The sequence below is a fragment of the Xiphophorus couchianus genome, chromosome 11 (genome assembly GCF_001444195.1).
Source record: "Xiphophorus couchianus chromosome 11, X_couchianus-1.0, whole genome shotgun sequence".
In the NCBI taxonomy this organism is placed as follows: domain Eukaryota; kingdom Metazoa; phylum Chordata; class Actinopteri; order Cyprinodontiformes; family Poeciliidae; genus Xiphophorus; species Xiphophorus couchianus.
In genome coordinates, this window is record NC_040238.1 from 25523775 (window position 1) to 25537311 (window position 13537).

The 13537-nt window shown below is 40.0% G+C and overlaps 1 protein-coding gene across 1 annotated transcript in view; it reads left to right on the forward strand.

Moving 5' to 3' along the window:
- Positions 1-13537, forward strand: part of med13a (mediator complex subunit 13a) — a 95578-nt gene that overhangs the window by 21615 nt on the left and 60426 nt on the right. The window contains exon 3 of the mRNA XM_028031326.1: positions 12998-13166. Within this exon, the coding sequence (XP_027887127.1) occupies positions 12998-13166 (169 nt within the window). The remainder of the gene's footprint in view (positions 1-12997; positions 13167-13537) is intronic.

The following is a 13537-nucleotide window of genomic DNA, read 5'->3' on the forward strand; positions in this document are numbered from 1 at the left end:
ATAAATTATCTTTAAACTTTGTTAGGATGTGAAATGTCTTCCTGCTGTCTCACACATTTCACCACTTGCTCCATGGCTTTTTTTTTTTTTATTTTAATTTTGACTTTCTTCTTTACCTCCCAGGAATTCTGGAACTTTCTCTTGTGTTTTGCAGCTTCTTTTTACCGTTTCGGGCAGTGTTAGCAGTAAACATGAAAATCCACTCTTGTCCCATTTTTTTTCCTCCTTCTTCTTCTTATTATTTTGGGCGTCTGAAATGGCGCTTGCTCGTTCCCCGCCACCCTCTTCCACCCTCATTAGATTAGCAGCCTGTGAAAGTCTTTTAATTTTGAGCAAGTGCCATTTGTGCGTACCAGTGTGTCAGTAATCCCCGCTCTCCGGGGGAGACGAGGAGGGAGAAGGAGGGAGCCGCAGAGCTAGGAGCAGCGAAGGGCGGAAAACTTGAGGGATCTTTTAACGTCTGGCTCTTAATCACCATTGATGGAACAGTGCGAGGAACAAACCACAGAGCTCCCTCTTCTTCTTACGCTGCCGGACGACCCGCCCTGCTCGCTCCGACACTACGAGAAAACCAATTCTAATCTTCCCCTGGCCATGCACAGGAATTATCCCCAACAAGCGAGCGCTGTTGCTGAATTAAACAACTTGCCTCCCCCATCTTACCAGTTCAGCATAGGCATGCATTCTCATGCAAATGATCTCTCCAATCCTTCTTCTGACCATAGGCATCCGACATGAAAGATAAATAGCCGCCTTTTTCCCCCCTCCTTTTTTTTTACGATACACAAATTTTCTCTTCACTGTGAATCAACCACTGTACAGTTTGCAACAAATACAAGCGATGTTCTCATCTCCGCAATGAGTCGAAGACAAAATGTATGCTCTCTTTTTTTTCTTCTTCTTTTTTTTAGTAAGACTGAGAAATGATTGGACGTAACAGGGAAGGTCAAAGGGAAGAGGCAGTCATCTGCTGCCTGTAACATTTTATTGCCGCGCCATCTCTACTCTGGTCACCGGAGTCCCCAAATGTATTCATTGCTGGGCGCTACAGACAATCTCCTGGGATTGCTAAAGAAGAAGTGGGGGATGGGTCTGACTGTCTCCTCCACTAGGTTGATGAACATTGTTTGAGATCCATGCGTTGATGGAAGGGGATAGAAGCTGATGATGGCAGCTCTATTTAAACTTTTTTTTGTATCGTCTGTAATTGGTTATTATCTTTTTGTCAGTGGTCTCTGGATTATGTGTAGATTTTGTGACTTAACGAAGTTCACAAGTTCTCTTTCCCCTCCCCCCCCTTTTTTTATTTGTGTCATGACTTTCCTCTGTGCATTTGAATCAAGGGTGAAATAAAAGGGGCTCTGTCTTGCACCTCAGGGCGGAACATCTAGTTCCAAAGGGCATATTTCAGTAGTCTGTGCAGGGCATGTTGACTGAAAGTTTCACTTTCTTCCAGGTCAGCCTGATTTTTCTCTTTCTTTTTTTTCTTCTTTCTGTTCTTTGATGATGTTTCAGCAGAAAATTATTGAACTGCTTTCACTGCAGCAGAAAAAAAATATCTGAAGCTTTGCTTCAAGAATGCAGATGTTTGCCGACAGCAAATGTGAGCATACACTGACATGTCCCAGTTTGTTGCCATCCCAGGCTTAAAATAATGTCATCTTCTATTGCAGTTCACATCAAAAAGTAGGAAGTTTAGTTCCTTTTGTTACATGGCAAAAAAAAAAAAATTCTATTTTATGAAATAATTCTTTGTCAAATAGTGAAACGTTTATTGAGCACTTCAATAAACGTTGAAGTCTTTTTAAAATACATTCAGCTGAAGCTTTTTTTAAATTTACACTTAAGATTTTAGACTGCTCCGATGTTTAAGTTGTCCTGTTAATTATCCACTCTATCCCTGAGACCCCTGCTGTATAGAGGCCCATTTGCTTTACTGTAACAATAATATCTTCATTGCATAATTTTGAAATGTTCTCAATTCACTTTAATTTGTCTCATAAATCTTGTAGTCTGTGATCCCTCAGCAGGTTCGGTTAAGTGCCTAATCCCCAAGCTGTTTTTTTTGGGGGGGGGGTTTGCTACGAGGGCCAAAATTGTCACATTGAGATCACACTAAGGCAATGAAATTAAGAGGAAAAATTAAATTTCTGAATACATTTGATATTTTTATTTCTTAGACTTAATTGAAGCAAGTAAACTAGTTTAATTTTTGTCAATAAAGAATCTGTAAGTCATTGTCGAGCCAAAGATAAAAAGAACATAATTGCCATGATTAAAAAAAACAGGCAAATCATTTCCAAAAACGTTTTGGAGCTCTATTGTATTTTTTTTTGTTTGTTTGTTTTTTGTTCTTTGTTGGGCACATGTCATCAATTCCTGTAAATAACCAAGTTTAATCAATGAAACATGGTTGATAGAGAAATACTTAGTTGTAGCAAAAAGAATAATAATTTTGTCTGTGAAAATCTTCCCCTGAAATAATTGTCGTCCTCATCGACCGCCTGTGCATGCAGAACAGATTCTCTCTAAAATCGACGTTTTTGAGCTTTATATCATGTCACAATGTTATTACCTCATCCAAAGTGTTTCTTTTGAGTCCTTCCGAATTTTTTCCTCATTCAGTGAATATACTCAAATTATGAATTTTCCAAAAATTTCAAAGTGAGTTGTTATTCCTGCAAAGAAATACAGGCATTTTACACAATTTTCACCAGCCATTCCAACCCTCTTGTGCCTCTGTAACGGCTTGTTTCATAAGTGCCCTTAAAGGACTGCATTTGTGGAAGGAATACTTGACAAGGAAGCTTCTTTGGCAACAAACACACTGGTAAACCTCTCTGCTCACTTTTATGATCTTCTGTTCATGCATGCTCAGCGGTCCTGTTGCTCAAAGTGGCAGATGTGTTTTCACGTCTCCACTCAAACGCCGAACATGTTAAAAAGAAGCTGCTTCCCCACCGACGGCTGTAATTGTAGAACAAGAGATGTGTTTGAGGGGAAGGACTTCCATCAGCTGAAAGGTACGACGGCGTATTAGGGCCACTGTACATAGAAAAAGAGGGTGTAAATTTCCGCCATAAACCAAGGAAATTTCTGAGCTCCAAAAGTCGAGACATTTTCTAGAAATTTTCTGATACATATTATACATATATGTGTGTGTGTATTTATTTATTTATTTTCAGAAGTGTATGACTTTTGAAATTTGGAACTGTACAAGTTTTTTTATACTGTGGTAAATGTTAGTTGAAACATCACCGCATCTGGTTTGTAAAGGCCCGACTCGGCACCTGTAGTCCTGTCACACAGATTGCCACGACATATGCTGCCTCCTCGAGCAGTCGCAGAAGCAGTGACACACACCACGACGACCCAGTCATGAGATGATGTAATACATAAGCGCCAGAGTCCAACGAATGCCAACACTCCCCACAACCCCAGGCAAGGATTCAGGAAGGAGAAATGCCACTCGCTCTTTGGAATTCCCAAGCGTTATCGACTTGGACAACCTGTGAAAGTCGGGCAGAAAGATGACATTCTCTACACATCGCCCAGCCGTCAGCATGAACAAAGTGTGTCCAGAAGCATTAATCGGGAGGCTTGTGTGTGTCCCATCCATGGGGCTTGCCAGGCTGAGAGGATGTGCATCAAAGAACAATTAGACACACTTGGTTAACCTTAGCTCTGGAGCGGCGCTGCTTCCTCTCCGCTCGTTCCAGACATCTTCGAAACTCCGGCGCGTAACGGCCGAGATTGATGAGTTGATAAACCCGGGCCCGGCTCCTAGGAGGGAAAAAAGTGGCCAATGGCTTTTGTGCTTGGGGATCAATTTTCCAGGGCTAATCTCCTGCCCTGTGAAACCACCCTGTGCTTTCCTCTTTTCCTCCTGCTCAATCTCCATCTCTTTCTCCTGGTCTCTCTCTGATGGATCTCCTTTGGCTGACATAGCGCAGAGACTCGGCCATGCGTACCGTCCTGGCCCGTGGGTGTAGTCCAGCATTTTTTCCCCCCTCCTCATCTCTGCTGAAGAAATATTCTTTAATTAGTAATGGAGACTTTTTATTGAGTGCTCCCTCTCTTTCCTTGCAGATAAGGAAGAACTGGAGGGAAGGAGAGTGCCTCTTGGCCAGCCTGGGTTCAGTTCCCCTGAGCACCATTGATCATAAGCCATTAATCTTTCTGTTTAATGACTGACTGCTGCTCTAATTGCGTAAACACAGATGAGCAACTTTTAGAGAAAGACACCTGTCCTTTCCCACCCTCCTTAAGTTGAAAGGATTCATTGGTCCAGACAAAAACAAACCACTTAAAATATTTTGAATGCATGTTCTGTAAGGGCACGGCAGAGGTAGCAGTTTTTCCGTCCCGGAGACATGAACGTTCTTTATGGCGCTGCCGTGCTTCTTCTAAGCACTCTTATAAAGGTCAGCTCATCTGGGTTGGCTTCATAGGAGGCAGAGACGTGAAAGTGTCCCAAGCTTCACCTGAGCCCATAAATCTTTGTCTAAATGAGGTTGCTCATCGTTCAGCCCCTACGCTGCCCGCTTCCCACCATTCCCCACCCTCTCTACCACATGCACGCTCTCAGATGTGTAAGCAAACCAGGATCTTAAGCGATCAGCACTGCAGGTTTGAAATCTACGTACCCTTTCTTTGCGTCTGTGCATATTGAATTATATTTCTATGGAGTTCAATGCATTTCTTTAGTGTGATTGGTTGAGAATTAACATAACTTTTTTAATCTTTTCGCTAACATTTCAAAAGGATTCCAGCTTTGAGTTGTTGCGTACAAACTTTCTAAATTTGGAAATATCTTATTACTGTAGTTTTAAAGAAACCAGTGACAACAGATGAGACTCCAGGTTGCGTAACAGGCAGTACTTTCTTCAAGTGTTTGATTTACATCTGGATATTTGTCCAAAACCATACAGTAGGATGGGAAGTACATTTATTTTATCCATTAATCAAACTTTTGGTTTTTCACGATTCAATTTTGGAGAATTGTGATTTATTTTTTCACCATTGCTGTCCTTGCGCGTCCATAGTTCAAAGAGATGTCAGCACTCGCAGGGTCTCCATCTTGTTTGACAAGTGCGTTTTCCAGCATTTATTTATTTTGACTTTGAATTCAGGTCAACTGTGGGACAGAATATTGGGGCCTGGGTAAGATTTTTATTTATTTATTTTAAATTAGGAATAATAAAACCATATGACAATAAAGTTGAATAATGAGAATAAAGCTTTAATAGATGAGTCTGTTTTGAAGAAAAAACACATTGACTGAACTGGTCACATCAGATCTTGACTCTACCAAAGCTGTTATGTCATTAAAACAAGTTTTTTTCTTGTAATTTTAGGATGTTCTCTATATTCTGGTAAGAATTGCACCTTTATTCTGCTACTATTATGACCATATTCTCATAATTAAGTAAATTCTCGTTATCTGGCCTTTATACTCCTCCGTATAACTCAGAGAAGGGATGATTGAAATAAAAGCCACTTCTTGAAAATATTTCCCATCATGTATAATTTTGTATTTAGAAAAGAAAGCCAGAAAAAAATGGATTGAAACCAGAAATCAGATCTGTTGTGAAAAAACTAAAGGTAATATTTTTAAGCCACACCTAGCACTTTCTGCATTGTGCTTGATTTCCACGATGTTTAATAAACAAAATGGAACCCACAATAAAATACTGCTTTGGGGGGGAAATATCAACAAAGCCTCCTGGCAATCCTTCAAGAATAAGCGTGTTAGATGATAGATGCATTATTAGGCATGAAAAAACTTAAACTGTCTAGACTTTTTTTTTTTCCAACTAGTGCATGATAAAAATCAGAACTTGTGAAAAATGGTCTTTTATGTTGTAATTATATTTAGAAGATGGCCCATATCTTTCATTTGCTGCATCACGACTTGAAGCTTTTTGTCCCACTTATCAACCACTTTGGTTTTGAGTTGCTGACAGCTAAACACGCTCATTTCACTGCTGTTTCTTTTAGCCTTCATGTCCTCTTAGTTGTGAGTTTTAAAGTGAACGGAAAGGTTTATTTGAGATGGTACACTCACAATCGGACACACAAAACATTGACATTTCAACATGTTTTCATTAGCGTCGTACAATAAATCGGCCCCTGATTTCCTTAATTTAGGGAGATCTGTGATCAGCTGATACTTGCAGGTTCAACTAATCTTATCACCGATCTTATCTGCCTCAGCAAAGGTCTAAATATCAGCCTGACAGACCCACCCGCCAGGTTATGTCTGCATGTTTACAGCTAACAGTAGTACACTAGTCACTGTTATCAACTCAGCGACTTTCTTGCCATATTTAGCAACATGTCAGACATAAAAAAAGCCATTATAGGCAAAATCAGAACCGTCAGGTGAGGCATTTTAAAGATCGGTAATCGTCGATGGGTCTGAAAACTGCAATCGGTGCACCCCTTGTTTCCATTTAAGCGAATAAATGGAAACAACTCACTGTTGAAACAGTGAGTTAGTATTTTTGGTAACACTTCATTTGAAGGGGTGTGCATAAGACTGACATTACACTGTCATAAACAACACCTTCATGAATGTTTACGACTGTTGTCATGAATGTCATTCGGTAAATAATGACACTGTTAATGCAAAGTTGACTCTTTTAATTGACTTTTAATGTAAATTATAATGCAACTTTGCATAAAAATGTATTTATTTGCCAAATAATGTTAAGTTAATACTTTTAATGCAACTTTCAATTCATATTTGCATTAAAATGGTAATTATTTATCGAATGACGCTTCATGACAACAGTCAAACATTCATGAAGACTTGTTCATGACAGATGTCATGTCATGTTTATGACAGTGTAATGTCAGTCTTATGAACACCCCGTCAATTAGCGTTACCACATTTCTTCTATCTAATGTTGGATAACCAGCCCAGGATTTTCTGAATACAGTGATCCCTCGTTTTTCGCGGGGGTTACGGGATAAGCGAAATCCGCTAAGTAGGAACCTTTATTTTTTTTAACAATTATACAATGAAATACTCCATAATACATTTAAAACAAAGAACAAAACCTTTTTTTACAGGGCCAAGCATTTTTTTAACAAATAAAAGTACTGTATAAATGTTTTTCTTTTTTTTTTTTTTTACAAATAACTACTATACTGAAAAATAATTAAAAATAATAAATAAATAATAATAACTTCAATACGAAGTGAAGGCTTCAAATTGCGGAGATCAGCGCCGCCCCACAGCGACCCGAGTTATTAGAATAGAACGGGAAAAAATGGTTATGAAAAAAAAATACAAAGTGCAGTTGGACAAATAGTGATTCACCTGCATTTCACTGCTCCGCCTGACTCCGCTCTGTCGCGTTTTTTTCTTCTAAAGCCCGCGGTGAAGGTGTGTTTTTTTTTTTTTTTTAGAGAAGAACATAGTTATTGGTAGTTGTTGTCGCTCTTTTTTCTTCTGGGCAAAAAGAGTCTTATAAACCGACATGCCACCATCGATTATGTTAAATTTGGCAAGCTGTTTTACGTACGTGTACATATTAAACCGCAACGTTGTTGACACACAGGTAGAGATGAAGCGGAGAGACTGTTTAGCCAATCAGAATGCAGAACACAATGCACAATGCAAATCCACGAAGCAGTGAGACCGCAAAGCAGCGAGACCGCGAAAGGTGAACCGCGATATAGCGAGGGTTCACTGTATAACAGATTTGAACTGTAACTCAAACATGTTTGTAGTCAAGTATCATAATATGAGGCTAAGGCGGAACGAGTTCGCCCTGCAATTGGTGGGTCCGATTGTGAATTTGCCCTTTAATATCTCAATTTGATATAAAAAGGGCAATATAAATAAAATTGATTATTACTGTTATTAATGCTGTTGTAAAAGCCAACCGCAAGAAGTGTGGAAATTTGAAATGGGAACATTTGTAAGAAACAACTTTATTAAGTCACCTCTGCCTCATCAGGCATCTTAAGTGACACCCCTGCCCCCTTAAAGCAACAGTGCATTCACACAGATGAATTTTTCGACTTATGGGAGCGAAAACTTAAGTAGCTATTTAGGCAACCCTCATGAGCTGCCGCATGTTTAGATGCTTTGAAGTGGATTAACGATAATGCCAGCTAAGACTTCTGTTCTGTTTTTATTTTATTTTTTTTTCCTCCATAAGAAGACTAATGGGTGTTGCTCGGGGACTTGTGCAGACAAGTGCAATAAGGTCAACAAACATGTTCAGGGATTCGAGCTTTAAAAGTGTGTTGTTGTTTTTTTTTCTTTTTCCGACTTGGTCGTTTTTATGTCCCCAGGCAACTTTCCCGCAATCATCAGGCGGAGACCGTGACAGAGATTTTTCAGAAACTATTAAAAATGTAAAAAAAAGGAAAATGGGCCTCCACCTCATCCTCTGCCACTGCAAGTCGCCCTTCCCCTCGGATGTCTGGGTTTATTCGCCTGCATCTTCTGTGGGAAGCTTCACACAGATATTGTCCTTTCTAATCAGTGTTGTTTTGTTTACAAGAGAACAAAAGCTCGCCCTGGACTGCAGCATTACTTAGGTCTGTCTGAAGTGGCAAGCGTCGCAGAGGGCCTCGCGCGGCGAACACCAGGTCATTAGGAACATTTGATGCAAACCAGACGCCTCTGTGTGTGTGTGTGTGTTTTTTTTAGTTTTTTTTAGGGCTTCTTGTTGCCGAAGGGAGGGACTGAGGAGTCACAGGCGACAGGGAGGGCCACAGAAAAGGCAGATGTGGTCTTGGCAGGGAGGGGCGGGTAGGGAGGTTTCTGCCAGGTTATGGCAAAGGGAGGGGAGCGCTGCAGCAAGGCTGTAGGTTTTAAACGCCGGTTTGATATCTTCCTCATCCTAGACACAAGCCATTTCCCCCAGTACGTGGACGTTATCACTCTCACCGAGTCTGTTTAAATTTGAGAATCTGGCTCGTCGTTTTCTTCCTTTTCTCTTCCTAATGCATCACGAGTGCCTTGAGGGTTGAACTTTCTTTGCTTGTTGACTTTTTGCCCTCTTGTCTGCCTTGTGTCTCAGGATGGCCGCAGCAGCTGCTAAATCACTTAACTCCGACTTAGTTTCAAAAAAGAAAAAAAGAAAAACACAAGCTCTCTGCACGCTCTGTTTATTTCCACTATATCTTGAAAGGTAAATGGCTTTATTCTGTTGTTATTTAGCCGGCGCTGTAAATATTTAATAGGAAATTGCTGTTTTCCTTCCCTTTCCCTGCCTTTTGCACCACTTTTCTGTGTTCCCAGATCTTATCCTTCATGATACGCTTGCATCCGATAAATTAGTTTGGGTCCTCTCAGAAATGGCTGTGCACGTAGCCCTTCCCCCCCAGTCCTCTCTGTTTGTTGGCAGCCAGCCTGAGGTTGCTTTTTTCCTCTTTGGTAGTTGGTAAGAGTTTTATGGCTACTTCAAGTCTACCAGAGTTACAGCTGTTATAAAGAGCTTTAGTGGAGTTGCGATAAATGGCTCTTTTTGAAACGCAAAGCTGTTTTTATTTTCATTCTGCTATCCTTACGAAATATCCGATCTCTCTAATTAAATAGATTTAGTTAATTTCTTCTTATCAAGGTTTAAACAGTTTGGATGATTTGGAAATATGGTGAAATTGTCATAAAAGATAAAGTAAAATTTCTAGCCTGGCTGTTGTTTTTCTCTCCCTGCGGCACCAGAAACCACTGTGCAGTGTTTTATGCTTTATTTCTTGCCTTCCTTTTGTCCTTGCAGTGATTTTTGCAGGTGTTTTATTTTCACACCTGACCCTGATAAAACTATCTGCTGCAAAATTTCTGCTGCTTTTCATGTTTATATATGAGCCTGAAGAGAATTTAGTTTATTGTAGTCCAGAAGAGTCTGAAATGGACAGTTGTTCCTTCTGGTTTTAAATGCTGTGCAGCTGGAAGGATTTTTGCACTTGCTTTTAAACTTTTGGACATGTGTAACCATGGCAACCGTGCATAGCTTTTACAAATGGGAGTGGTTGATTAGCGTCTTAAAGTCTAAAACAGGACCTAAACCCCAAATCCCAAAGGAATTGATGAGGTTTCCCATTAATTATTGTGATAAACAATAACATTTTTATTTTGAGACCATTTTCAAATAACATATTGATAATGGCATGATAATCCAAGGCCACCCTCTCACAGACCAGTAAACTTTAATTTTGTAAATAACAACCCATACTTTAACTGGAAGACATTAAATATCCAAAATTAAACACCACAACCAAAAACAATTGACAAAATGGAAATAAAAACCACACTCAACAGAAAAAATACATAAAATTGACTTTGAAAAAGCATTAATCATCAGATTGGAAATTTTTGAGAGTTCATTGATTATAATTTGATTAATTGCTCATTGCGACAGGCGTAAACCAGACCAAAGAGCAGAATGGAGGTAGAAGTCCAGACCATTTCTTCCACCATTCATAATTGCCCATAATCTTGTCCCCACCTCAAATGTCTCTCTGTCTGGCTTTCAGCCATTTACAGATATAAAGAGGTGCGACAAAAGCTAATGTTTTGGATTAGCAGTGCTTTCCAGGAACTGATGGTGTCATCCGGGATATGTTTCTGTGGAAAACATCATCCCAGATGACTGGGATGCTTTCTTGATGAGTTATGACACTTGATGGTCCAGCAGACTCAGTTTGATTTGAGGACCAAAATTGCAACATTTGCTGCATTTTCAGCTGCTGGCGATGAAGACTTGATCTTCAAACATGTAAACAAGAATGGAGTGGTGTCAGAATTTAGTAATTGTACGATTTCTCTTTCAACAAAGACCATGAGCCTTGTCTCTCGCTGATGGTAGACTGTTTTTGTTGTATTTACCCAGAATGCCCTGTGCTATGCTACCTTTCCTGCTTTAGGAGCGGTCTCCGGTCCGCTTCCATTCACAGTTGCATTCAACCAAATTGAGACCTAGGTCTGGTCCGCATGAGAGTTTGACTACACACTCACACCTCCTCAAATGAACTATGGTTCGGTTAAAGCGGACTGAGCAGATCTGGTGTGAATTCAGCCTTAATTTCTCTTTGGCACAAATATAGTATTTTTGGATGGAGTTGAGTTGAACCACACTCTTAGATATTAGTTCCTTCTAAATATATCCAATTGTCACATTTAATCAGCAGGCAGAGGGTTCATTTAATCATTCAGTGAAGCCGATGAAGTCACTTCTGGGCCATCTTGTGCCTCCTCGTCGCTCTCTGTACTTATTATGCCCGAGCTCATGTGGAGACGGCACACTCGGGGAGATGTTTGCTGCAGACTTGACTGAAAGGAGCTTAAGTGCTGTAAGATGTGAGCAGTGGCTGTTAATGAGATTAGACCTGCATTCAGGCCAGCGCAGAATGTGATTCAGAAAGCAAGACTGATACGGGTCTAATGGCACACTTCTTTATTGTAAGCAGCAAGGCAAGCGCTCGCTGTTTCTTTTCTAGCCCGTTGTACCAAATAGTAGTAGTTTGTTGTTTTTTTTCTTCTTCTTCTTCTCCTTTCTTCACACAATGCACAAGTGCAAGTTTAACTGTAATCTTGCTCTGTGCATGTTGCTGTTAGATGGCTTAACAGCACTAGTGTGGGAACAATACCTGGGCTTAAACGAAGACTGCTTATGCAGCATTTTACATCAGTTGGTTGAAGTACAGCATCACTGATTCACTTAGGTTTGCTCTGGATACTCCAGTTCTCATAACTAAACGCAGACTGCTACTCAACCTTAAATGTTGTGCCCTTCTTAAATCATCTTGTATTGAGACCTCGGTGCTTAAAATGATTCAGCAGCAGGGTTTCTACCCAGCCTCTCTTAGACTAACTGAGCACTTTTGCTCTCATTTACATAGCGTCTTCTTGTGATGCCATGTAAATGGCAGCGTTCAGGCTCGCTGTTTTGCATTTGAGGAAATGGGCCGTTATTTTCATGGTGTCCTGAACATCACGCTCGACATATTACAGGAGTTAGTTTTTTTGTTTTTATTGGCGTATTGGGCCATAAGAATGAAATGAATGGACAAGCACTTTAAAATGCCTTGCTGCTGAAATGTGCTATACAAATAAAATTTGATTAGATTTTTTTGATTTGACAAGATATGCATGTGTTTTACTTGTTTTTGCTGCTGGAAAATGCTTATCTCCTATTGCTTCTCTTTGTATTCCACCAAAATCTATATACCATGAGAGTTTGGGATGAGCATTTGTGTGTCTATATGTATAATTTGTGTGTGTATATAAAAATTATATACACACAAGGAATTGGACGGCTCGTTACTGATCGCCATGATCAGAATATTCATATGTTGGACTAAATGCAGGACTTGGAACCAGTTACTTTAAAGTAATTTGATTATTTGAATTAAATCAGAATTAAAGATGCTTCTTCCTCCAAAACTGCTGATAAATCGCTCAAATCTTTGCTGAAGTCCTCACAACTTCCCCCGATTCTGTGTACTCCTAGTTGTTTACGGTTTGAGTTACCCTGATTACATCACAATATGGCACTGGCGTTTGACCCAGTTAGTACAGACGAAAACAGCGACACTCTGTATTCATAATATTTTGTGAGAAATATTTATAAAAGCTTTTTTGTGCACAGAATGAAAGCATGGTAGTTCAACTTCTTAAATTATGTAATTCTTTTTGATGTGTCAGTGACACTATAGGTGTGCTATACTGGTGAAGAGTCATTAAATACATTTGTAATTAAGTATTATGTCGATTTAAAAAAAAATGTTTCAAGTCAATTCAGCTTTGTTTTTATGTATCGACCGATATCAAACTTCAGATATCGGTATCAAAAATGAAAAAAGTGGATCAGTGCACCCCTAATCTCAAACAGGTAGATCAATATTACATGCTCGTCACATCAGCAAACATGTTTGTTTTCTGTGCTCTTAAGCCGAACGTTGCTTGTCTTGGAGATTTCTTACGAATGGGTAAAGTGAGAATCACCGCTCTTTTGTGTTTCTCTTTTCCCAGCCGAGGACGACGACCTGTGGGAGAACGGCCTCTCCTACGAGTGTCGCACTCTGCTGTTCAAAGCCATCCACAACTTGCTGGAGCGTTGCCTCATGAACCGCAGCTTTGTGCGCATCGGCAAGTGGTTCGTCAAACCCTACGAGAAGCACGAGAAGCCCATCAACAAGAGGTACGCCACAAATTCTTCCACTCGTCTGTTTTCTGCCTCGCTGCTGTTTAAAACCATATTACACTCATTAATGTTTGGCTATGAAAGCAATATTCCCTGCTTTAAAAATCTTGAAATGGCAAATCATTTTGAAAATATTCAGTGCTCTACATTACTCTTGTGATATTAGAGTTTAAATATTGGCCACAGAGGTGCTTTAGTGGCCCCTTTGTCTGCCTCATATCTTCCCTGTTACTCTGAGAGTGTTTGCAGCTGAGCCATGCTCCTTCTCGCCGCTATCTGCTGAGCTGGATTTCTTACAGTCAGTGTCTGCTCTTATAGATAACAGATGCAGTACTTGTGTACTAAGGAAACTGTGGCCATGGTGGCTT